This window comes from Rhinoraja longicauda, chromosome 1, assembly GCF_053455715.1.
Source record: "Rhinoraja longicauda isolate Sanriku21f chromosome 1, sRhiLon1.1, whole genome shotgun sequence".
NCBI lineage: Eukaryota > Metazoa > Chordata > Chondrichthyes > Rajiformes > Arhynchobatidae > Rhinoraja > Rhinoraja longicauda.
In genome coordinates, this window is record NC_135953.1 from 114691398 (window position 1) to 114718404 (window position 27007).

Consider the following 27007-nt stretch of genomic DNA (forward strand, 5'->3'; position numbering starts at 1 on the left):
TGTGTAAGGGCAAGGGTATGACCACAGAGGGAGAGAAAGCAGCAGGGAAGGGATAAAAGAGGGCAAGCATGATAGAGTCAAAGAGTCACAGCGTGGAAACACGCCCTTCAGCCCAACTTGTCCACACCGACTAACATGTCCCACCTGCACTAGTCTCACCTTTGTTTGGTCCATATCCCTCTCTGTCCTATCCATGTACCTGTCTACATGTTTTTTAAATGCTATGATAGTACCTGAACTACCTCCTCTGGCAGCTCGTTCCATAAACGCACCACCCTTTGTGTGAAAAAGTTACCCCACAGGTATATATTAAATCTTTCCTATTTCACCTTACACCTATGTCCTCTGGCTCTTGATTCTCCATCTCTTGGTAAAAGACTATGTATCTACCCTATCTATTCCCCTCATGATTTTGTACACCTCTAGAAGGACTCCAAGGAATAGGAGTCCTAGTCTGCTCAACCTCTCCCTATAGCTCAGGCCCTCGAGCCCTGGCAAAATCCTCCTAAATTTTCTCTGCAACCTTTCCAGCTTCCAAGTGGTGGCAAACTCAAATGTGAGGAGAAAGGTAGGTTGAGAAAAAGATTAATATCACGCTGAATGTATTTTTACATTTCAAAATAAATTTTCAGGAAGGACGAAGTTACCTTAGTTGTTCTGTTGTCGCTATTGTGCCTGTGCAGATGGGATCTCAGCCTCGTCTTCCTCAGGCATCGTATTGGGTTCCACATCCGTTGGAAGATTTTCAACCTGCTCAACAATGTTAGCTGCAGGCACTTCCACCTCCACTGCTGTTGACTCCAGAGTCTCTCCAGAAGCTTCAACCTCTTCAGGAGTCTGGGAATCATCTGTTTGTTAACGACAGTTCCAGATGGCACATCAAAACATATCCAGATGTTACATTGGTATTGTTTGAAGGGAAACTGCATCCTAAATGCAGGGCTACTTGCAGAATCTACTTTTGCACAAAGGTGCAGATATTGATTTTGCATTGTAGATTTTGTGTCTTGCACAACTAAGAGAGGCAACCACTATTTGTAATACCATTGATTTTTAATTCCGTTTAAGTCAAAGGATTAAAGTAAATCACTGCCAATTCACTGCAATCAACTGATTGTATGCACAGAATGTATGTCAAAGTTTCACCACCGTCTGGTACGATACTAGTGATCCCAGGCTGCCCCAACAATGTTCAACAGAGTCTGGTACAATACTAGTGATTCCAGGCTGCCCCAACAATGTTCAGCACAGTCTGGTACGATACTAGTGATCCCAGGCTGCCCCGACAATGCTCAGCACAGTCTGGTATTAATGATTCCAGTGAAAACTGCAGTTGGATGCAAAAAAAATAATTTCAGCACCAGTGGAAGTAGGGATAAAAACCAACCATTTTTCCAATCTTAATCATTGTCCAATGAAAGTTTCTGGGAACTGAAGGTATGTAGATATCAAAAGACCACGTGATCATAATCACCAGAGATGCTCACTGACGTTGGATGAACAAGAAGAATATTCCTCATAAGATGAATATTCTCTTAGAAAGGTGTCCAAGGGAACGGTTATACGTCCTATCGGAAAGACAGAAAGGTGGGCAGAGGGGGTGGGGTAGCTCTGTTGGTTAGGAATGCAGAAAACAAAGATTAGTGGGAAGCCAGAGGATTGGGAAGTTGTTAAAGAACAACAGAAGGTAACTAAAAAGGCAATACGGGGAGAAAAGATGAAATACAAATGTAAGCTAGCCAATAATATAAAAAAGGATAGCAAGAGTTTCTTCAGTTATACAAAGAGTACGAAAGAGGCAAGGGTGGACGTTGGACCGCGGGAGAATGATGCAGGAGAAGTGATAATGGGGAATAAAGAAATGGCAGAGAAGTTGAATATCATTTTTGCATCAGTCATCAGTCATCCTGCTTACATCAGCCATCCCACTTCCCAATGTTGAAAATCTGGGGAACAGCTACTTCAAAGTGCATTTTGCACATTATTAATAAACTATTATGAAAGCAGACTATCTTGGGAATTACTATTTTGCTATTATCAGCCTACTACGCCTCACAGACCATTTCTGACTTTATCACTTTCGGCTGCCTGCCCCCCACAACCTCCAACCTTATCATTCTCCAGCCCCGCATGGCCCAGTTTTACCTAAGCCTGAAGAAGGGTCTCAACCCGAAACATCACCCATTACTTCTCTCCTGAGGTGCAACCTGTCCTGCTGAGTTACTCCAGCATTTTGTGTCTACCTTTGGTGTTGACCTGCATCTGCAGTTCCTTCTTACATACCATGGCTCCATTGTCCGTCATTAAAAAAAGTTCAAAGATCCAGCATCCAAAAGATACTCCAAGATGGAAATTTGCCTTTTGTTACCTAAAGGGATGTTGGAATTAGCTGCCCACTGTATCCTCTCTAGTACTAATGAATAAATATGAACATTTACACCAAAGAGTTTATTGCATAATTGTAAAAATTATCATTTTTGTATTATAAATACTGGTTACATGTAGTAAATTAGGAAAATATGCTGGTTTCGCTTTGTATGATTTACGAAATGCAGGGCTTTGTGGGTTAGAGAAGACTTGACTTTTAAGGAAATTCAATTTGTCGCAAATTATCCCATAAATTTGTTAAGAATTTTTCAAGAAATAATAATAATAATAATGCTTCGTGGCATTCATTAACAACTGTATACAGCATATTTGGTTAATTATGAGTGGTGTTATGGTGCGTATTTGATGAAATGGAAGAATTATAGTAAGTGTATGTAGAGCAATAGGATATGAATTACTGTAGAAAACAGACATAAACTGGCTTATGGATAGCTTTCAGGAATGGAACCCTTATGTAACCAAGGTACTGCCTGTACATACAAATACAATAATTGGATTGAGCTATTTCTCTACATTTATAACAAGTAAAACACTTGAATTCAAAATTATGTTCTAAAGGCTGAGACTATTCCAGTAGTTTCTGACCATTGACTTTCTAATTACTTTAGCTTATGGATATTTTTTATCACAGCTCCAGCCAAAGTCACATGCTTCTTTTACCTAATTTACTAAGGACATCATAATATTTCATCTTGAGTTTGAAATGTGAGGAAAAATGTGTCTGAAGCTTACGCTTGGGTAATATCAACCTTCATAGGTAACATCAACCTACCTACCTACAAAGAGTATATCCTTCTGTTGAAAGATAGATAAGCCTTTGATAGACCTATTGAAGTGTAGAATTTCTGACTGGAGAGGCTAGTTAATCTTTACCTGTAGGTAGTGGCAGAACTTCAATCACTTCTTCTTCCACTGTTGACTTTTCCAAGTTGGGTTCAACTGCTGAAGGACTCTCAGGTTGCTCAACATTTTCTGCAGAGACCTCTTCGCCAGCTTCTACCACTTCAGGAGGTTGCACTTCATCTGATTTTATTGAAAGTTTAACAGAACCACGTGAAATTATATGCAGCCACAACATGAGCTATCCTTAACAAGTAATTTCAACCCAATCAGTTTGATGCAGGGCTGCTTGCAGAATTTACTGGCAAACACAGAGTATATTCGAAGTAATGAGGAGAGTGTACTCGATGGTCTGGTAGTAAACCACTCAGATCGTAAATGCTAAATTGAAATCTCACTCAAAGCAGGAGGTGAACTCCAACATTGGGCTCTGCACCAATGAGAAGGTGAAATAAATAAGCTAGGGTTTCATTCCTAGCAAATATTTGACGCTGAGACCTAAATTAGAGTCGCTATCAGTTGGCAGGATCATAATTAGCAGGGAAAGCTTAATGGACTATTAATATCCAGCCTACAATCTCACAGCAAACTGGTCACATTGGTAGGCTGAGACCAATCTGGTGGAGTATAGTGTGAACAGGGCTCTACCCACACATGATTCAACACTTGCAAGTGAAATGGGGTACCAGGAGGAAATTGGAGAGAATGAGCCAATGTTTGTTACAATAAACAAGCAACATTTGGAGGAACTGTTGCGTTATATAATTAGACCCTGACGGAACGGCACAACTGGAATCTCCAAGGCAAGCAGCACTGCATCACCAGCTGGACTTCAGAATAATGAAACCTGTTGAATTAATCCGCGATGACAACCAGAGTAAATAGCCCATCAAAAGCACAAACAGCAGGATCACTTGCATGCCTTCGCAGCATGCAAAAGACAAGCAACTCAGCCTTAAAAGAATGCAATTGATAGTCATTAATATAAATGAAAAATAGAGAAAGTAAAGGCAGACAACAACATGAACAGACAGCAACTCCCCTCTTTGTAAACTATTCTTGCAAGTTACATGAAGGATATTATAGTTAGGCGGATGTTAATGTAACTGTATTTTATGTAAATTCTTCATCAGCGAGGAAACAAGTGATGATGCATGGTAGTTCATTGGTTGGCTTGAAAGAAAGGGATTACTGAATTAGAGTACATAGCAGGTGGATAAACATAAAAAGTTGTAAAAACAGGCATGGAAAATATGCTCAGCTTTCAAATATACTAACTGAATAATTGCAATATTTTAGAAAGATGTCCTCTAAAGATGTACTTTCATTTAAATACTACAATTGAATGGCTTTTCAAGTTCCACGTTGTGCAAATTAATAATGTTTTAAAGCAATGTTGGCAATAATAAGCATTCAGTTCAAATGAATTCCTATAGGAATGGGAAAAATATAAAATGTCTACCCCAGGTGTCCAATTCTACATCCTCATTTTAGACAGTGGTATTCTTGGTATTTTATTCTGGAAAGCGACCAATAAAGAAGAAAATTATTAAAATGTTGAACGGTAAGTCATTGTTTCATGTTTATTATTCATGTTTATTATTAGTAATAATTTTCATGTGATACCATAAATTGAGGTTGGCATTTTGTTGCATTAGTTAAGATTAATGATTAATGATGGAAAATTAACTGCACCAATACTGCTTCACATGGACACTGAGCACAGAAAACAGACAAGTTGGAAGATAAGGATTTATTTTCAAAATTAAGTACAAGTGTAACCTCTTCTTGAAACGCACTTAAGTAACAACTTACTGCAGTTACTTGGAAATCAGGAAAGAATATATATATACCATTTAAGACATAGAGTGTGCTGAATGGACCCAGATTAGACTTTATTTTAGAGATACAGTGTGAAAACAGGCCCTTTGGCCCACGGAGTCCGCGCAGACCAGCAATCACCCCGTAAACTAGCACTGTCCTGCACATTAGGGACAATTTACAATTTTACCGAAGCCAATTAACCTACAAACCTGTACATCTTTGGAGTGTGGGAGGAAACCGGAGCACCCAGAGAAAACCCACGCAGTCCCAGGGAGAATATACAAACTCCGTACCGACAGCACCCATAGTCAGGACTGAACCCGTCTCTGGCGCTGTAAGGCAGCAACTCTACTGCATATTAATAAGCAAATCTCAAACGAACTATGTCTTAACACTTAGCAGTACTGGCAACCTCCATCATGCATAGTTCTAAGAAGGCACTTCGACAAATCGTTAAGAATGTAATCTGTAATTTTTCCAGGCAACTCACTATTTATTGCAAACTGTTAACATTAAGGTGCAATAGTACAGGTTTGTAGGTTAATTGGCTGGGTAAATGTAAAAATTGTCCCTAGTGGGTGTAGGATAGTGTTAATGTGCGGGGATCACTGGGCAGCGCGGACTTGGTGGGCCGAAAAGGCCTGTTTCCGCGCTGTATATATATGATATGATATGATATTATTGTGTACTCACCAGCTTTCTCTGTAACTGTAGAAAGGAAAAATGAAGAATAAAGAATTTGTTAAAACTCAAATAGTATCAAGATTTTTTTGTTAATGGCAGAAAATGCTCACGTTCCCTCAAAGCCCTAGCAAATAAAATGTCATCACTGCAGAGAGGAATGTCCCAAGCAGTATTCCAGCTCTGTTATGAGTTTGCTCAGGCCAGCAGCAACTGGCTTATGGCAAATGCTCTCTGGATCTCTGAATTAACAAAGAGAAAACTTAACTTGGCTCCAGCCCCTAATGTTGGTGCAGATACTGGCCACATGTGGATATATGCCACGCAGTGCCAAAATGTGTCTGCTGGTTGGAAGGGAAAAACATGGATAACAGCCGAAGCCAAAAGACTGGAATTTAGGATGAGAGGGGATCTTATCGAAACGTATAAGATTATTAAGGGGTTGGACACGTTAGAGGCAGGAAACATGTTCCCAATGTTGGGGGAGTCCAGAACAAGGGGCCACAGTTTAAGAATAAGGGGTAGGCCATTTAGAACGGAGATGAGGAAAAACTTTTTCAGTCGGAGTGTTGTGAATCTGTGGAATTCTCTGCCTCAGAAGGCAGTGGAGGCCAATTCTCTGAATGCATTCAAGAGAGAGTTAGATAGAGCTCAGGGGGTATGGGGAGAAGGCAGGAACGGGGTACTGATTGAGAATGATCAGCCATGATCACATTGAATGGCGGTGCTGGCTCGAAGGGCCGAATGGCCTACTCCTGCACCTATTATCTATTGTCTATTGTCTATTGACCTGTATCCCAGCATGAATCAACAGCTTTGGGAGAGAAGTAACAAGATTAGGTGGTAAGCAGGAAGTTTGTTAATCCTGTCATGACACTGTCAAGTAAATTGCATAATGAAACAACACTGCGTTAAAATCGACAATTAATTCCAGGGAGCAGATAGGAAAAATACGGAGAAAAATTTGGACAGAATGATATTGAATGTTCCTAAAATGCCAAATATAGAAATGAGGAGCTTCCAAGTGCGAGTTTTAATGGGTAGATGAAAAGATGTGGTCTACGATTTTGAAGATAGTAGATGCTCAAGGAGTCATTTTGTGTATGTAGAGGATATCAGCAAAATCCCAGAAATAGCTGTAACTTGGGAATTGGAAAAGAGGGAGGAACTCGGGAAAATGACAGCCACAGGAAAGGACAAGTGAGCAAATTCTGGAAACACGTCTCCAGGTCCTGACTCCTAATAACTCACAGCTCCACTTTGCATGAAAGAAAAATAGAATTGAAAATAATTAAAATCTGAAAGAAGTGGGAATTTAATGTAAAAATAATTAAATTACTGAATAATTTGAATTACGGAACTTTGATTAAAGGAGGGACTAATTTGTTCGGCATTGAATCACACTGTCAAACTAATTGCCATGTAATCCAAATTGTATTCATGGATTTGTTTTTTCCTGCTTTGTGGTCTCCAACACCTGCTCTGAAAAGTTCCTTTCATAAGATCACAAAAATTGAAACAAATGAAGAAGACTGTTCAGCTTATCTTTCAGGAAATGCCAATGGATTGAAGCCATAGCAGACTGCAGTGAAGTAAACAGATCATGACAGTAGTCCAGATGCAAAGCACTGCCACACAGGGTGAATTATCTGGATACCAAGGGTATAGAATCACTTCCAGTTTGTCCATGAATTTGTTTCTTTCAATGCAAAATGAGTGCAGTCAGTGGCATTGCCCACAACAGCCAACTACTGGTGAAATCATGAAAGTTGCACCATTTAGACTGAGGAGGCACAAGAGAATGCAGATGCTGGAGTCTGTAGTAAAAAAAGGAGAGCATTTGGAGGAACAGTGGGTCAGACTGCATCTGTGAATGGAAACGGACAGTCAACACTTTGGGTCGGGACGCTTCATCTAGATTGGCAAATGTCAGTCTGGCTAGACTGACTAGATTGGCCCCGAGGGGTCAATGCGGGGTCCCGACCTGAAACGTTGACTGTCCACTTCCCTCCACGGAGAGTCTGAAGAAGGGTCCCGACCCAAAACCGCACCTATCCATGTTCTCCAGGGATACTGGCTGACCCGTTGAGTTACTCCAGCACTTTGTGGTTGTTTTGGTAAACCAACATCTGCAGTTGCTGATTGCTACATTTTAACTGTCCCTCTACAAATGTGGGCTGGCCCACTGAGTTCCTCCAACTGCTCAACATTTAGGCACCATGGCATCAAATTAGCACAGCATGAGGGTTGACATTATGATTGATTTTTTTCTGTGCATATTCATCACAAACCATTTGGGTGTCAATTTGCCTCAAAGTCCAATTTTGCAGCCGTTATCTCAAGTTAAGATGTGTATACGACTGAACCGGGGGGAAATTTCTTCACACTGAAGTTTGTGAATCCTTGAAATTCTCCATCCCAAAGAGCTACAAATATCAGTTTATAAGCATGTGCAAGGCTGTGATGAACTAGTTATCAGCTGCGAAGTAAAACCAGGGATATAGATTAGGGCAGAAAACAGACATGATGTGGGAGACTAGCCAACATCTTACTGAATGGTTGAACAAGCGTGGAGATATCACAAACCTGTTATATCAGCCCGTTTCATGTTCTCAGGATTTTGTCCGCACTCCACAAGGTTTTGCATAATATTAACTCTTCCACTGAGAAGTAGTCCTCATAATTCTATTTTCTCATTTGCATTATCCAGTTTTTGTGAAATCCCATCTTGACACCAGAACTACCTCAGTCATCTAACGTTTGACTTATTTTCACAGATAAATGTTGTTTGCCCTGCTTTGTGCATTCTGCATCCAAACTCTTCCATTATGAATTGATCTCAACATTATTTAATGTTGTCATTACTTTACACCATATATTTTGTTCTTTCAGTTCTTTCTGCCATCACGCCAAGCACGGATGTGTGCTTAAACATCCTACTAACAATATCAACATCAAATCCTCAGATGATTTTATTAATTCAGAAGATTTTACCAGAGCAAAATGAGAAGTATATACCATTTCATTGCAAGCATATTCCAAACCTGCGAACCCCATCAAAGTACCATCATCTTAGTAATAAAACAGAGTACAATGCCTAGAAATGCTCTCTCTTCATTTGAAGACAATCAATACTTCCAAGATCCAACACTCTGGTGTCTTTTTAACTTCCCTTTGAACTTCCTTTAAGGCGTAGCGGTTGAGTTGCTGCCTTACAGCGCTAAGACTCGGGTTCGATCCTGACTACGGGTGCTGTCTGTATGGAGTTTGTACGTTCTCCCCGTGACCGCGTGGGTTTTCTCCGAGATCTTCATTTTTCTCCCACTATCCAAAGACGTACAGGTTTGTAGGTTAATTGGTTTGGTATAAATGTAAATGATCCCTAGTGTGTGTAAGACAGTTAGTGTAAGTGTGCGGGGATCGCTGGTCAGCGCAGACTCGGTGGGGTGAAAGGCCTGTTTCCGCGCTGTATCTCTAAACTAAACTAAACTAAACTAAAATTCTGAATAAAATCTTGTTATTCACTATTCTGGCACTAGATCTTTTCCAAATGCTTGTGTTTTCCTGGTCTATTCATTCTTGCATATCTGCACAATTACTGGAGCAAAGTCTATTAAAATAACTGAAATTCTATGTAGATCCCTGTACATCTTTATTTCAATTAGAACAGAAAATGAACTGGATTCCAATTATAATGCATTATTTTGGCCTGAAGGATGAATAGAAAATACAGATTATGAAATATTAATGAAATGCTGCTCTCTATTATCTGTGATATCCAACTTAATATTATTATTACTATTATTATTCACAACACGTTTTATTTAAATTATATTGCATCCTGATCATTATTGCTAATTTGAGGATTTGTACCTAAAGAGACTGAGATATTATTGTGCTAACTTAGTGATGTTGTTGCATAAATATAATTCCTAAAATATCTAAAATACATAGGGTAGGAGCGATGATAAGTATGGCACAAAAATGGCTTTGATTCTACATCCATATACATAATATGAAATTCTTTAATTCTTAAAAGGAAATTAGGTGATGGTATACAAACAGATAATTCACCACTGCTCATTTTACATTTTTATTAAAGGCCAATTTCACCCTGTGTATCTTTATTTCTCAGCCCGAATCATAATGGTTTAAATATCCTATTAACAATATCAACTTCATGATTCGTAATTTTCTCCCTGTCATTTTTCATAAAGTAAGACAAAAGATAAAAATATCACTCTAAGATTTTACAGGAACAGAATGGGTAAATAAATCGAATTTAATTATTTAGATACAAGGAACTGCAGATGCTGGTTTACAAACCAAAACACAAAGTGCTGGAGCAACTCAAAAGGTCAAGCAGCATCTCTGGAGAAGGTGGATAGATGATGCTTCGGGTTGGGTTCTTTCTTCACTTCGTGTCTTGTAATTTAATTATTTGCTTGGTAATCTTTACCCAAATATATTTTCAGATTTATAGTCAAATCACTTTGTAATTTGTTATTTGTAATGTTTAATTCACCCCTTGCAATGTCAAAGTCAATGTGTGTGAAAAATGTATGTTAGCATCTACAGGTGTAGAAAGGAACTGCAGATGCTGGTTTAAACCAAAGATAGACACAAAATGCTGGAGTAACTCAGCGGGACAGGCAGCATCTCTGGGGAGAAGGATTAGGTGACCTTTCAGGTCTCAAGAAGGGTCTCAACCCGAAACGTCACCCACTACTTCTCTCCAGAGATGCTGCCTGGCCGGCTGAATTGCACCAGCATTTTGTGTCTATCTAAGCAACTGCAGGGTCATTCTTCCTTCTGATCTCCCTAACTTGCATAAGAGAAAGGAACTTGGATTATATTTGGCACAATTCATTGAAAAGGAAAGTTGTACACATCTTGCGAGAAAACTATCACATATGATAACTATGACCACGATGAACTGACTTTCTCCTTTACTCTGCGCTATGTTCTCTGTAGGTTTTATCGGTGGACTCCTTCGGCATCCCTCCTCCAATATCCAGCACTCTGGGATTGCTCCCATCTGATTTCATGAATATCTATTGTCTTATCCAAGAGAATCACCTGTAATGGCACTGTTCCCGTGCCTCTAAGTTTCCCCCTAGGATTTTTTCCATTACCCTCTCCTAATCCTTCATGCAAACATGTGAAAACACGTCAGATTCCAAACGTGTGCCAATAACACTGAGCTCAGCCTCACCATCAGCTCCCTACTCCACACTCTCCAGTCACACTGCTCTCTGACATGCAGCACAGTTTGAGCAAATTTCTTCATGAACTAAATAATGACATGCGTGATGCCAGGAACAATTCCTGAGGAAAACACAAAGTCAGGTAGCAGGTCAGGTAGCGGGTCAGGTAGCATCTCTGGAGGGAATAGACAAACGACATTTCGAGTCGGGACCCTTCTTCGGATGCTGCCTGATCTGCTCAGTTAGTCCTTCATTTTGTGTTTTTCTCAAGATTCCAGCATCTGCAGTTCCTTGTGTCTACAATTGCTGAGGACATTGGCCTAAGTTGCAGTTATAATTTAGTTTACTTTGGTTTAGAGAATCAGCGCAGACACAGGCCTTTCAGTCAACCAAGTCCACACCGACCAGCGATCCCCATACACACTAGATTTCCAAACTTTACCGAAGCCAATTAACCTACGAACCTATGAATCTTTGGAGTGTGGGAGGAAACTGAGGCACCCAGAGAAAACCCACGCGGTTACAGGGAGAACGTACATACTCCGTACAGACAGCACCCGTAGTCAGGATTGAACCCGGGTCTGTGGCATTGCTTGAAATGTCCAAACTCTTGTATGTCCTGGCCATTATTCCAAGCACCAATAAACATCTTTACTGGCTTTATCTTGTGCCAAACGTTATTCACGTTATTCCCTTTATCATATATCTGTACAGAGTGGATGGCTCGATTTTAATCATGCATAGTCTTTCTGCTGACTGGTAAGCACACAACAAAAGCTTTTCACTGTACCTCGGTACACGTGACAATAAATTAAACTCAAGCTCAAACATCGTAGCTGAGTCTGGTGCAGCCATTGGATCCCAACCTGAGGCAGCTGTAACTTTACATAACAGTATAATTTACCCTTGGGTTGCGGTTCCTTAGGTGTCCTCTCACTCTTCGGACGCTCCGTTATCTCTGCAATTCTGTCATTGTATCTGGCTTTGTCGTTGTGGAGAACCTTGTATGTCTGGGGAAACACAATCCATCATTGATCACCTATGCTGAAAAAAATGCAGGCAATTGAAAATGTTATGCAGCTTCTGCAAATAATTGAGATAGAAAATCAATCATTTATTTTATCCTTTCTGCATTATCTCATCCCAGATGCTGCTTCTGCCTAAAAGATCAGAAGTCAATCAGCAGCTGGATCTTTACCAGTGCTCTCTAAAAAGAGACAACTTAAATAACAATTTCCACATTTAAAAGGAAGGGAGCAGAAATATTCACATTTCTAAAACATCGTTTACTATTTTTTAAGTCAAAGCACTCTAAACGGGTTTTAGATAAAGCACACGGATATGCAAGTAATGGAGGGAGATTGCTCACAAGCAGGCAGAGGAGTTTAGTTGAAACCTGACATCATGTTTAGCATCGACATGGTGGGCCAAAGGACCTGTTGCTCTACTGTACTATTCTATGTTCTGTGTTTATGAATTGTACTCACTGTTATCAGTTGTAAATTGTGTTCAGTTTTGGTAACCCTGCTACAGAAAAGAAGCCATTACGCTAGAGAGTGCAGAGAGGATTTACACGAATGTCGCCAGGACTCGAAGGCCTGAGCTACAGGGAGAGGTTGGGAGACTAGGACTTTATTCCTTGGAGTGTATAAGGAGTGAATTTATAGAGGGGTGTAAAATCAAGAGGGGAATAGATAGAGAGGATAGATTAAAAAAACACAATATGTTTTTCCAAGGATTGGTGAATCAAGAGATAGAAGACATACATTTAAGATGAGAGAGGAAAGATTTAATACAAACTTGGGTGGGAACATTTTCATACAGAGGGTGGTGGATATGTGGAATGACCTGACAGAGGAAGTAGTTGAGACAGGTACAATAACATCATCTAAAAGACATTTGAATAGGTACATGGATAGGAAAGGTTTAGCAGGATATTGGCTATAAGTGGGTAAATGGAACTAGCTGAGATGGGACAGTTTGGTTGGGGTGAAAGGCCTGTTTCTGTGCTATATGACTCTATGACTCTCTGAATCTATCTTCTGGGAGCAGTTTGCCATCATTCACTTACCAAATCACAAAGGGGAGCTTGGTGTGCAGGGAGTCTCAGTCATGAGCTTGAAGGTGAGGGAAAGTATATTGTGCCAAGCAGAAGAACACAGTCTGAAACTGATAAAGGTCTGAATGTGTTAATTGAACTGGCTCTTACGTAAAGGCTTCCACCTCCAATCACTCCACCGACTATTAGAGCATATATCATGTTCTCTCCCGATGAGCCTGAATGACCACCAGACGATATCTGGCGTATCGATCCTGTGAAGCAAAGCAAAGTCACGAGACTGAGTTACTCTTTGATCTGGACACAGTTGGCAACACCAATGGGATAAATGGTTCTTGGCTCTAAATGGTTAAGGCATTCCAGCCTATAAGTGAAGCCACCTGGCCCTGAGCAACAAGGAGGCAACCACAGAGCTTGTTATTTAGATCTGAACAGGACAGGACAGCTCTGCACACTTGACGCAAAATTGAGGTAAAGGAGTTCTATGAAATGAAGAAGGGGCACTCTGATCAAACTTCAACCACAAGACAATCTAAATTTGGTGGTGCCTTTATTGAGAAGAATTCCTCTCCTCAAGAACATGAAACTGATATATTAACTACAAACTAAACAGAGCTGTAGCTCCAAATCATGCAAGAAAAAGGGCTTTAATTCATTGGAGGAACAGCACCTCTTATTTGGAGCTTACAACCCAGCAGTATGAATGTTGAATTCTCTAACTTTAGGTAACTTCTACAAACACCCTCCTCCCCCCTTGCTCCTTGCTCCACTAAAAGTTGGTTAACCAGTTCCACAGTTTGCAACAATGTATCCCTCTTGGGACCACACTGTCCCTAGATAACAATTGACCTATCAGGGAACCTCCCTACCAGAGGGCATCCGTTGCTGCCTCTGATTTGTCCTAGTCTTTTCTTGTGTCCAGTCCCCCACCCCCCACCCTGCTCCCCACAATCAGTCTGAACAAGGGTCCTGACCTGAAACGTTACCCATCCATTTTCTCCAGAGAGATGCTGCCTGACCCGCTGAGTTACATCAACATTTTGTGTCTATCCTCAATTAGTGGAATTCACTGCCGTAGCAGTGTCAGGAACCTGAGTGGCAGAAGGCTGACTAAGAGTTCCAACCAGGATAGATGCCAAGATGGGAAACTAGAGACTTTGCAGAGCAGAGGGAAGTTGGGAATTGGATCAAGAGGAGGAGATTGTGATGCTGAAGATTGGCTATGAGAAAAGGGGTGACAATGATAGATTCTAAGGTAGAGGAGCAGTCACTCGGAAAAAGTAAAGCATTAACCTGGCAGCCAAACAGAGATATCATGGGTCAGAAATTTAGTAGGAACAGAGTTGAGGAAGGTGGTGAATGGAATTCATGGACAGGAAAGGTTCAGAAATGGACTGGAGTGGAGAGAATCTGCATAACACCACATGTTCAGGACTTTGCAAGGGTGAGCATGAGACATCAGGCACATAGACACTCCCAAAGACGTGCAGGTTTGTAGGTTAATTGACTGGGTAAAAATGTAAAAATTGTCCCTGGTGTGTGTAGGATCATGTTAATGTGTGGGGATCACTGGGCGGCGCGGACTTGGTGGGCCGAAAGGGCCTGTTTCCACGCTGTAGAATCTAAATCTAAAAAAAAAAAATCTAAATAGAGAAAAGGGCGAGGGAGGGAAGCAACAATATCAGTAGAGTGGGTGGTCGCAGCCTTTGGGTAGAGAAATTCAAGACCTCACATGGTTGTTGTTGGAGGTGAGGGTTAGAGCAGGAAGATGCTTGGCGTCTGTTGAGGCCAGCAGTCTGTTCTTGCTTTTCTGCTTAAAAGAGTGAAGAATACCTTGTTGGTGCCACACATACAGGTATGCTGTCTGTCAAACTGTTCCAAAGGAGCAAAGACGATCAGAGATATTTAGCTCAATTTATTATTTTCCACAAAGATACGGCACCTCTCACAAAGTGCACTGCAGATCTGTCCAGAGATTAAAATATGTTCAGAGTTTAGGGCTATGAAGTGAAAGATTATTGAACAGCATTGAACAGTAGGGCAGGCAAGAATGTTCAAATAGTTAAATCCAGCTGCAATTGCTAACACAATTTAATATCTTAACCTCTGCTAACTAAGCTTTAATACTATATTCCCAAATAAACATTAGAATTTGTAATATAGTTCACTTAATTTGGAATATGGTGTGTAGTTCTGGCTGCCCCATTACAGGAGAGATGTGATGGCTTTGGAAGGGGTGTAGAGATGTACCAGAATGATGCCTGGGTTAGGGGGTATTAGTTATAGGTCGAGGATGGACAGACTTGGATTGTTTTCTCTGGAACACCGGAGGTTGAGGAGAGAACTGATGGAAGTATATAATTGGCTGAAAGTAAGTACCTGTTAATAGTGGTAGAAACGGCAGTTTAAAAGGAGCACCAATAGGGCACTGTTAATCAGTCTGTAAAGGTCGGGAAGTTGGAGAGAGGACCACCATTGGCTGTAAGTGAGTGGGAATTACAGTGTAATAAGTCAGTCAGAAGAGAATACGTGGATTGGTTGATCATTTAAGTGAGAAGTCTGGTAAATTGGACAACCAGGCAATTTAATTGGTGATATAAGCAAGACTTGCAAAAGGGTGCAGCCCTGTGAGGGAAGTGCCCTGTGAGGGAAGTGCGAGTCTTCGGCGAGGAGGCTGAGGTGAGGAGGTTACAATTGTTTTAAGCCAGACACAAGGTAATGGCAGAAAAGTTGGTGCAGTGTGTTTCCTGCAGGATGTGGGAAGACAGGGACGTCGCTGGAGCTTCTGGGAGCTACACCTGCAAGAACTGTGTCCAGGTGCAGCTCCTGAATGGACGTGTGGTGGAGTTGGAGAGGCAGTTGGATGACCTCAGGGCCATCCGGGAATGCGAGAGTTTCCTCGACAGGACCTATTGTGAGGCTGTCACGCCAAGGGTCCAGGTCGAGCGAAGGTGGGAGACTGTTTCAGGGGGGAGTGGACGAGGACTACAGGAGACCCCAGTGGCTGTGCCTATTGCAAATAGGTATACCCTCTTGGGAACTGTCGGGGCAGAAGACGTTTCCAGTCCGAGTGGCGGACCTGTTGGCAAGGATACTCGACAGGGGAGACCGAAGTCAGGAAGAGCCGTAGTGGTCGATGACTCCATCGTCCGAGGGACGGACAGAAGATTCTGTGGCAGCAGGAGGGACTTGAGGATGGTCTGTTGCCTCCCTGGTGCCAGGGTTCAACACATCACGGACCGGCTTCAGAAAATCCTAGTGAGGGAAGGCGATCAACCTGAAGTCGTTGTGCATGTGGGCACGAATGACGTCGGGCGGAAGAGGAAGGAGGTGCTACAGCGGGAGTTTAGAGAGTTGGGAAAAACACTGAGAAGTAGGACGTCGAAGGTGGTTATCTCTGGACTGCTATCGGTACCTCGTGCTGGTGAGGCCAGGAACAGAGAGATAGAGGGTATGAATTTATGGCTGAGGGGCTGGTGCAGAGAGCAGGGATTTAGATTTCTGGACCACTGGGATCTCTTCTGGGCTAGGGGTGACTTGTACAAAAGGGACAGGTTACATCTTAATAGCAGGGGGACAAACATTCTGGCAGGCAGGTTTGCTAGTGTGACACCTGTGGCTTTAAACTAAGTAGTGGGGGGGAGGGGTTAACAAATTGTGAATATGAAGATGAGGTCAAAGGGAATACAGGAGATATTGCAAAAGACTCTCGGAAGAATGGGAACAGAAGTTCTAGAGGGGAAAAGAAATTAAGGACAGGGCCAATTGTGACCGATGTGAGAGGGGAGGTGAATACAGAAGTTAAAGTGTTGTACTTAAATGCGCGTAGTATAAAAAATAAAGTGGATGAGCTTGAGGCTCAGTTAGTCATGGGCAAGTATGATGTTGTAGGGATCACTGAGACATGGCTACAAGAGGACCAGGGCTGGGAACTGAATATTCAGGGGTACACAACGTATAGAAAAGACAGACAGGTGGGCAGAGGGGGGGGGGTTGCTCTGATGGTAAGGAATGATATTCATTCCCTTGCAAGGGGTGACATAGAATCAGGAGATGTTGAATCAGTATGGATAGAAATGAGAAATTGTAAGGGTAAAAAGACCCTAATGGGAGTTATCTATAGGCCCCCAAACAGTAGCCTCGACATAGGGTGCAAGTTGAATCAGGAGATAAAATTGGCGTGTCAAAAATGTAATGCTACGGTGGTTATGGGAGATTTCAACATGCAGGTAGACTGGGAAAATCAGGTTGGAAATGGACCCCAGGAAAGAGAGTTTGTAGAGTGCCTTCGAGATGGAGTCTTAGAACAGCTTGTACTGGAGCCTACCAGGGAGAAGGCAATTCTGGATTTAGTGTTGTGTAATGATCCTGATCTGATAAGGGGACTAGAGGTAAAAGGGCCATTAGGAGGCAGTGATCACAACATGATAAGTTTTACTCTGCAAATGGAAAGGCAGAAGGGAAAATCGGAAGCGTCAGTATTACAGTATAGCAAAGGGGATTACAGAGGCATGAGCTGGCCAAAATTGACTGGAAGGAGGCCCTAGCAGGGAAGACGGTAGAACAGCAATGGCAGGTATTCCTGGGAATAATGCAGAGGTTGCAGGATCAATTTATTCCAAAGAGGTGGAAAGACTCTAAGGGGAGTAAGAGACACCTGTGGCTGACAAGGGAAGTCAGGGACAGCATAAAAATTAAGGAGAGGAAGTATAACATAGCAAAGAAGAGTGGGAAGACAGAGGATTGGGACTCTTTTAAAGAGCAACAAAAGTTAACTAAAAAGGCAATACGGGGAGAAAAGATGAGGTACGAGGGTAAACTAGCCAATAATATAAAGGAGGATAGCAAAAGTTTTTTTAGGTATGTGAAGAGGAAAAAATAGTCAAGGCAAATGTGGGTCCCTTGAAGACAGAAGCAGGGGAATTTATTATGGGGAACAAAGAAATGGCAGACGAGTTAAACCGTTACTTTGGATCTGTCTTCACTGAGGAAGATACACACAATCTCCCAAATGTTCTAGGGGCCGGAGAACCTAGGGTGATGGAGGAACTGAAGGAAATCCACATTAGGCAGGAAATGGTTTTGGGTAGACTGATGGGACTGAAGGCTGATAAATCCCCAGGGCCTGATGGTCTGCATCCCAGGGTACTTAAGGAGGTGGCTCTAGAAATAGTGGAAGCATTGGAGATCATTTTTCAATGTTCTATAGATTCAGGATCAGTTCCTGTGGATTGGAGGATAGCAAATGTTATCCCACTTTTTAAGAAAGGAGGGAGAGAGAAAACGGGTAATTATAGACCAGTTAGTCTGACATCAGTGGTGGGGAAGATGCTGGAGTCAATTATAAAAGACGAAATTGCTGAGCATTTGGATAGCAGTAACGGGATCATTCCGAGTCAGCATGGATTTACGAAGGGGGAATCATGCTTGACAAATCTACTGGAATTTTTTGAGGATGTAACTAGGAAAATTGACAGGGGAGAGTCAGTGGATGTGGTGTACCTCGACTTTCAGAAAGCCTTCGACAAGGTCCCACATAGGAGATTAGTGGGCAAAATTAGGGCACATGGTATTGGGGGTAGGGTACTGGCATGGATAGAAAATTGGTTGACAGACAGAAAGCAAAGAGTGGGGATAAATGGGTCCCTTTCGGAATGGCAGGCAGTGACCAGTGGGGTACCGCAAGGTTCGGTGCTGGGACCCCAGCTATTTACGATATACATTAATGACTTAGACGAAGGGATTAAAAGTACCATTAGCAAATTTGCAGATGATACTAAGCTGGGGGGTAGTGTGAATTGTGAGGAAGATGCAATAAGGCTGCAGGGTGACTTGGACAGGTTGTGTGAGTGGGCGGATACATGGCAGATGCAGTTTAATGTAGATAAGTGTGAGGTTATTCACTTTGGAAGTAAGAATAGAAAGGCAGATTATTATCTGAATGGTGTCAAGTTAGGAGGAGGGGGAGTTCAACGAGATCTGGGTGTCCTAGTGCATCAGTCAATGAAAGGAAGCATGCAGGTACAGCAGGCAGTGAAGAAAGCCAATGGAATGTTGGCCTTCGTAACAAGAGGAGTTGAGTATAGGAGCAAAGAGGTCCTTCTACAGTTGTACCAGGCCCTGGTGAGACCGCACCTGGAGTACTGTGTGCAGTTTTGGTCTCCAAATTTGAGGAAGGATATTCTTGCTATTGAGGGCGTGCAGCGTAGGTTCACTAGGTTAATTCCCGGAATGGCGGGACTGTCGTATGTTGAAAGGCTGGAGCAATTAGGCTGGTATACACTGGAATTTAGAAGAATGAGGGGGGATCTTATTGAAACATATAAGATAATTAGGGGATTGAACACATTAGAGGCAGGAAACATGTTCCCAATGTTGGGGGAGTCCAGAACAAGGGGCCACAGTTTAAGAATAAGGGGTAGGCCATTTAAAACAGAGATGAGGAAGAACTTTTTCAGTCAGAGAGTGGTGAAGGTGTGGAATTCTCTGCCTCAGAAGGCAGTGGAGGCCAGTTCGTTGGATGCTTTCAAGACAGCTGGATAGAGCTCTTAAGGATAGCGGAGTGAGGGGGTATGGGGAGAAGGCAGGAACGGGGTACTGATTGAGAGTGATCAGCCATGATCGCATTGAATGGCGGTGCTGGCTCGAAGGGCTGAATGGCCTACTCCTGCACCTATTGTCTATTGTCTATAAAATTATGAGAAGCGTAGATAAGGTGGACAGTCTTTCCCAGGATGGAAAAATCAAATACTGGAAGGCAGAGTTTCAAGGGCAAAGTTTAAAGAAGATGCACCCCACAAGCTTTTTACACAGAGAGTGGCCAGTGCCTGAAACATGCTGCCAGGGTAGCAGATATGTTAGTGACATTTAAAAGACTTTTGGATAGCCATGTGGATACGCAGAGAAATGGAGTGATATGGATTATATGCAGGTAGAAATTGATGATCTTGGCATTATGTTCGGCACAGACATTATGGGCCGAAAGGCCTGCTCTTGTACTGTACTGTTCCATGTGCTATGTTCTATCAACTTTATAATCACGACACTAGCAATCCATGTTATGTGCATAACTCAGAGGTTAAAGTCATGCAAAAAAAGCTCAAAAGCAAACTTTATGTTATTTATTAAGATCTGAAAACTGGGTTCATTTGTTCCTGAAGTGTAATCCAGTTTATTATTATTGAATGTAAGTAGCCAAATTGACCTTTGTTTAACTGGATTTCCAACTGAAATGTGTACTGGTATTATGACAAGCCATAGTGGTCAGACAACATCACTGATTGAATTCCAAAATAACTACAAAGATCACATGTTGTTTCTATGTATTTCACATGCATAGTATGCCTCGAACAAAACATGCTACATGTATTTATTCACAAAATGCTGGAGTAAATCAGCAGGTCAGGCAGCATCTCAGGAGAGAAGGAATGGGTGACGTTTCGGGTCGAGACCCTTCTCTCCTGAGATGCTGCCTGACCTGCTGAGTTACTCCAGCATTTTGTGAATAAATACCTTCGATTTGTACCAGCATCTGCAGTTATTTTCTTACACTACCTCTTATGCTACTTATGTATGACTTACTCAGGATTCCTCTTCCTTTGAGAGATATCAGAGGGGATGTGCCTCCTATCTCTCACCTCCAGCACAACATTATGTAAAATCAGGACCACATCCATTCCAATTAAGAAGCAACCGGGATCTCAATATCAACCAGTGTTGACATTCTCATGGTGCTCATGAAGCACTGTATGTTCTTGTTCATTTGAGGCATAGACAGGGGTCATCCAAAGTCTTTGTATCTCAGGTAAAATGAATATGGTCAGAGTTTTATCTTCACCAATTATTGAAATCATTTTGTTATCTGTTTCAATGGATTTTCTTCCTCTTCTTTATCATTTTAAGGGCAAACGAGATGCACATACTTCAGGATCTACCATCAGGGCAATTCTCTTGGAAAGTTGGGTGCAAGTAATAATGGAATGTAGCTATTGCGATGAAGGCAACCTGCCAGCTATGTACCAGCCAAAGGAAAATGGAACCACTTGGAAGAATAAGTCAGTGTACTCCCTCACATTATGCCCAAGCGTACAACTGTATGCTATCCTCTGATTTAAATGTTAAATGTTCCTTTTGGTGACTTTGGTAAAATCACTATTAATGATCCTTCAACTGGAATTACAAAGAAGCAATGAAGCCTTCTTCCTTGGAATTAGTGGGAGGAGAACATAATGAATTATATATTGGCAAGGAGGAAGAAAAAGACGATTTGATTACAAGTGGAGAGAGAGCATTTATAAAATTGAATGAGATCAAAATAGAAATTAAAATTAGCCCAAAGAAAGTAGCAACCGGTAAGATGCACATTTGCTCAAATCATGCAGCCCCTCTACAGTGCATGCACTTTAGCTTGCGGGAAATTAGCGCATGAGTGACTCGGGCCAATCCTTGTGCAATGCCAGTTTTCAGGAATTATCTTTGGTTTGAATTTTTATGAAAACTATGGAAATGTAATCATCAGAGGTCTTTCTCCTTTAACAATAAATCGTGATATATTTGGTCAACTAACTGTTATGATCACTCCGTAATCTAAACATTACTGTTGCCTAGCCAGTCGCCTAAATTATTGCTCAAAGTTTGATTAGTCCTAAACAAAAGTGTTTTTATTGGAAATCATTGAACATTTATTTAATCTAGTGATCATGCATATTGTCATGGATGTAAAATTTAATGTGCAAGGGGATAAAGCTTTGAAACAGGAATTTTGCCACCAAATATTTTTACTTAAAAATGTGAATTGGTGCATTGTTTACTAGAAAAATACAGTTCGATGTGTAATGTTGTATTCTAATTTTTAAATAGTCGTATGTAATTAAATTGCATCAGTACTTTATTCTGCAGCATTTATTTTTGATACACTGTGCTTCAACATTGTAGGAAAATAACTGCAGATGCTGGTACAAATCGAAGGTGTCACAAAATGCTGGAGTAACTCAGCAGGTCATGCAGCATCTAGGAGAGGGAATGGGTAATGTTTCGGGTCGAGACCCTTCTTCAGACTGAAGAAGGGTCTCGACCCAAAACGTCACCCATTCCCTCTCTCCTAGATGCTGCATGACCTGCTGAGTTACTCCAGCATTTTGTGAGTGCTTCAACATTAGTAAGATTTTTATTGAGTGACTTTCATAAAAATATTATTGGTATTCACAACAAATGTATTTTCCTACAGGATAGATGGGTGAACACTTCAAAAATGCTGAATCAGTACTCTGATACAGATTAAATTAATGAAATCCCTTCCTGCCTTTTGCCTTCAAAATATTAAAAATGAAAGTAACTAAAGGACCTTTTTCCACAAATCCCTTCAGGGCTCTACCCTTGAGCAAGGACCAACCCCTTTGTCAGGAGTGGTGAGGATATCTGACTGATAACAGTCCTTAAAAGATTGCTATCTCTGTATGATGCTAATTATTTGACATCCCTTTCAAGCCCTGGATCTGATTGCTAATGGATGTTATCTTTATTCTGCCACAGATAAATAGCCTGGGATTCAGTAAAAGTCTAGAATGATCCAGTTTCAAGAAACACCAAGGTTGATTACCAGAGTTTGAAAATTACAACACAGGAATTTTCAGCCGTTTTCACCTCAGCCATGCTGTTTCTTCTGGCTTGATCTAGGGTTAGTCTTCAGCTGTGAAATTGCCGCACAATTTATCAGTCAGGCTGAGGGCAGCAAGGGGTGTCTGGCAGCTGGTGTTCTGCTGACCAGAAGCTGTGCTAAGACTTTGCTTTGGAATAACCCAAACCTCGACACACCTACTGTTAGCTCCAAGCAGGTCTCAGGGGATGATTTGCCTCCATGTCCTGATCTGGGTGTCAGAATTTGAAAGGAATAAAGACTTTGAAAATAAATTTTCTTTTCCTGGAACGTAGTTCATAAGATCATAAGTGATAGGAACAGAATTAGGCCATTCGGACCTTCAAGTCTGCTCTGTCATTCAATCATGGCTAATCAGTGAGATACTCCCTCCTAACCCCATTCTCCTGCCTTCTCCCTAGAACCCCTGACACCCATACTAATCAAGAATCTATCTATCTCTGCCTTAAATATATCTACTGACTTTGCCTCCACAGCCTTCTGTGGCAAAGAATTCCACAGATTCACCACCCTCTGACTGAAGAAATTCCTCCTCATCTCCTTCCTAAAAGACCATCCTTTAAGTCTGAGGCTATGACCTCTCATTCTAGTCTCTCCCACTAGTGGAAACATCCTCTCCACATCCACTCTATCCAAGCCTTTCACTATTCTATGTTTCAATGAGGTCGCCCCACATTCTTCTAAACTCCAGCGTGTACAGACCCAGTGCCATTTGTGGATACATGTTTGGAACAAGAACAACCCAGTCAAGTCCCCAAAATTGTTGACACAATGAACAGCAGATGCTGGACTCCTGAGTAAAATGCAAAGTGTACGAACAATTCGGCAGACCAGGCACAGCTGTGGTGGGAACAGATAGGCGACATTTAAGGACTTCGTCAGACTGACTATAGTAGGGTGGAGAAAGTTGGTAAAGAGGCAGCAGTGGGTCAAAGCCTGGCAAGTGATAGATGGAGTTGATAGGCATATGGGTGGAGTTAGTGACAAATATTAGAGATGAAAAGGAGACAAAATGAAGCATAGCCAGTAGACATTTTGCCATTGAATGGAGATAATGGTGAAGCATAGCCAGCAGACAGTTTGCCATTGAATGGTGACAACGGCCATGTTTAACTGGCTATGCTTCATACTCCTTGATGTTGTTGCCTAAAATTGAATGAATGAATGAATAAATTAATTGGCCAAGTATATGCATATACAAGGAATGTGCCTTGGTGCTCCGCTCACAAAAGACAACACATAGTTAACAATTAAGAATAAAGCATAAACACATCAAAACAATGATACAACATTATGGTGGGTGAAAATAAACCAGAGTAAAAAAGAGACTACAGACTTTGGTTATTGAGTAGAACTACCACTCGTGGGAAAAAAAGCTATTTTTACGTCTGGCTGCTTTGACAGTCCGGAGTCGCCTTCCAGAGGGAAGTGCTTCAGAGTTTGTGACCAGGGTGAGAGGGGTCAGAGATGATCTTGTTCGCTCTCTTCCTGGCCCTTGCAGTGTACAGTTCGTCAATGGGGGGAAGGTTGCAGCCAACAACCTTCTCAGTTGTGCGAACGACCGTTGCAGCCTCCGGATGTCTTACTTGGTGGCTGAGCCAAACCACCAGACCATGATGGAGAAGGCGAGGACAGACTCAATGATAGCAGTATAGAATTGGACCATCATTGCCTGTGGCAGATTGTGTTTCCTCAGCTGCCGCAGGAAGTATATCCTCTGTTGGGCCTTTTTGACTGTGGAGTCGATGGTGGCCCCCCATTTAAGGAACTTAAATGACTCCACAGACTTGCCAAAGTCAATCCTAAATTCAATTATCCTGATATTGAAAAGCTTCAGTGGAGACTTCGAAATATCCATTGCCCTTTCTGTTAAAAGGCTTCTCGTATCACTTCTAATGATCTCATTGCATCCCTTTTTCTGCAATCACCCAGAAATAAGCACTAGCATACCCATACCAAGCAATTTTACTAAAAAATGTGAATTGGGACATTATTTACTTTTGTCTTAAATACAAGCAGTTTTATATAATAAGAACCCGAATCTTTAGGGTATACATAAGGTGTCACCTAAAAGCTTTTGCTGAATAGATTGTCAAGTCTTTTGATACTGTTCTGTGCGAGCCTCTATTAAACCTATGCAATTTTGTATTCAATGTTGAATAATATTTTTATTTTTTGGTTATCGTTTCAGGAAGTTGCCAAACTTATAAGAACTCAACATATAGAAAAAAAGAATATGTAGTTTTCTCAAGTTAACATCGGTTGATGTTCTTCGGAAAAAAAAATCCATTGCAATTAAAAATCTTAAACCCAAACCCAAAATATAGCTTTTTGTTGAGGAAACCTTATTCGGGCAATGACTGGACCTGAAAATGTTCCGAATCCGCTGATGAATTTAGACCCCCATTTCCTGAGTGATGCCAGTTGGAATATGGGCAAAATGTGTTTTAAATCTAAAACAACCGGGGACACATCAAAGTGCCGGGTCGCACTACATTTTTTTTTTAATCTTTGAGCACTTCATAAACATCGGACACAGAACACTGATAAAATCACAAGAGGGGAAACGTGCCCAGTTATTGTTGCCAAATGCACTGAGACGCCAATGGAATTATTGCTGTCCCCTGGCCATCCAATGGCAATTTGAAGCCTGTGAAACACGGGGACACAGTTATGCAATGTGGGGGCGGTACCACGAGCCCGGGAAGAGATCTGTTCAGTCGGGGGAGGGAAACATTGAGGGGGTTTATACGTTTTGGTTTACTTGCGCGAACTGGATTCGCATAATAATTGCAAGATGGGTTTTTTCCTAGTTTTTCATCTGCACCCCTCTGAAGATAAATATGTAGGACATTCCTGCCCCCTGTGCCATTGATCTACCTGTGACCTAGTTTTCAATTAGTCTGCAGACGGAGCTTCATGCGGCTTAACTCTTGACAAGCGGGGCTCTCGAAAGCAGAGGGAAGCCCAGTACCATGAGGGCACCTATCCCACCACAGCACAGCCCCCCCTATTTACGTACCGCTCTCCACTTCACCGCTTGGGTCTTTATACGGCCCAAGAGATAACCTCACTGGAATGATCATACTGTCACTGCCGGTGTGAAAGTCTAAGGTTGGGAGGCAACCAAATAATTGTCCTAACTCTTGGAATCGCCCTGTGAGCACGTTTTAAAGGCAGTCAACTGAGATGAAGTGGGGTGGTGCGTTGCTTCAAGAGCGCATCGCCAAACGCCCGAGGCTGAATACTTACATAACCAACTCTAAAAATAAAATTCCAATCTCTTCTCCCATAAAGCCCACGGCCAATAGTTACCAATTATCTCCAAAATACGCTGCGTGGTGTGAATAAAGAACTGCTTTTGGAGCAAAGCGATAGACCTTGGGGTCTGTCTTGAAGGGCAGACTTCATTGCAACGTTACTGACCCAACGGGTGTTAATTACAAAACCAAAGCAACTTCTCTTTCTTGACAACGCGCATTTTCGCAACTTCTAACCTAAACCAGGGGAGTGTTATGGTACAATGATTAACTTCGCCAGATCTTTGTGTGCAGTTCAGCTGCAAAAGTGAATTCTCTCCGGGACTCTGACAAATTGTCACCTAAAATAATCGAGTCTATCGTTTCAGAGGAGCCGGCACATCTGCGCAGCACTCACCGTTTCTGTACACGTTCCTAAGTAATCGTGAGGATGTCGACAACTTGGCCAGGTTGAGGTAGGCGACCCTGCAGAGATACATCGTGCCTGGTGATCCAAACGGTGGCAGCTTCTGCTGTGGAAAAGACCAGCAGCGCCGGGCGCTCTGCAGATCACAGTAGATATTCTCCCTCACTACCAAACCGCAGCCGCTGCTTGACTGACAGCGTCACGACCACGGCAAGCGTAAAGTGTGCAAGTAGCAAAACCCCGAGGTCGCTTCTGCCAAGTGGGTTTCCGTAACCCGCCCACACTGAATAATTATTAAACAACGAAAGTCGGAGGCTGGTTTTCCACAATGTCAATCATTGTGCCGAAATACATCCGAGGAAGCCCAGATTCAAGAAAACAGCTATCACCTTAGATCAGAAAGACTTCGTCCACTAGATAGTATAAGAAAATAACTGCAGATGCTGGTACAAATCGAAGGTATTTATTCACAAAATGCTGGAGTAACTCAGCAGGTTCCATCTCAGGAGAGAAGGAATGGGTGACGTTTCGGGTCGAGACCCTTCTTCAGTCTGAATAAATACCTTCGTCCACTAGATACACCCTTTTCAAAAGGTTAGATGAAACTTGGCTCCGGTCGTAACATGCAGGAACTGCAGATGCTGGTTTAAACGGAAGATAGACACAAAAAGCTGGAGTAGCTCAGCG

The 27007-nt window shown here is 41.9% G+C and overlaps 1 protein-coding gene across 2 annotated transcripts in view; it reads right to left on the reverse strand.

The window, feature by feature from the left end:
• The window catches only part of mgarpa (mitochondria localized glutamic acid rich protein a), a 30252-nt gene extending 3734 nt beyond the window's left edge, over positions 1–26518 (reverse strand). The window contains exons 1-6 of one of the 2 annotated variants that reach the window (XM_078404698.1): positions 26312–26517; positions 13150–13253; positions 11845–11950; positions 5746–5760; positions 3262–3411; positions 648–848 (exon numbers count right to left, since the gene is read on the reverse strand). In XM_078404698.1, coding sequence (XP_078260824.1) covers positions 667–848; positions 3262–3411; positions 5746–5760; positions 11845–11950; positions 13150–13253; positions 26312–26393 — 639 coding nt within the window. In that variant the 5' untranslated portion in view covers positions 26394–26517 and the 3' untranslated portion in view covers positions 648–666. Of the gene's footprint in view, positions 1–647; positions 849–3261; positions 3412–5745; positions 5761–11844; positions 11951–13149; positions 13254–26311 lie in introns of both variants that reach the window. The other variant, XM_078404708.1, reaches the window with a different exon arrangement.
• Positions 26519–27007: the final 489 nt, after the last annotated feature.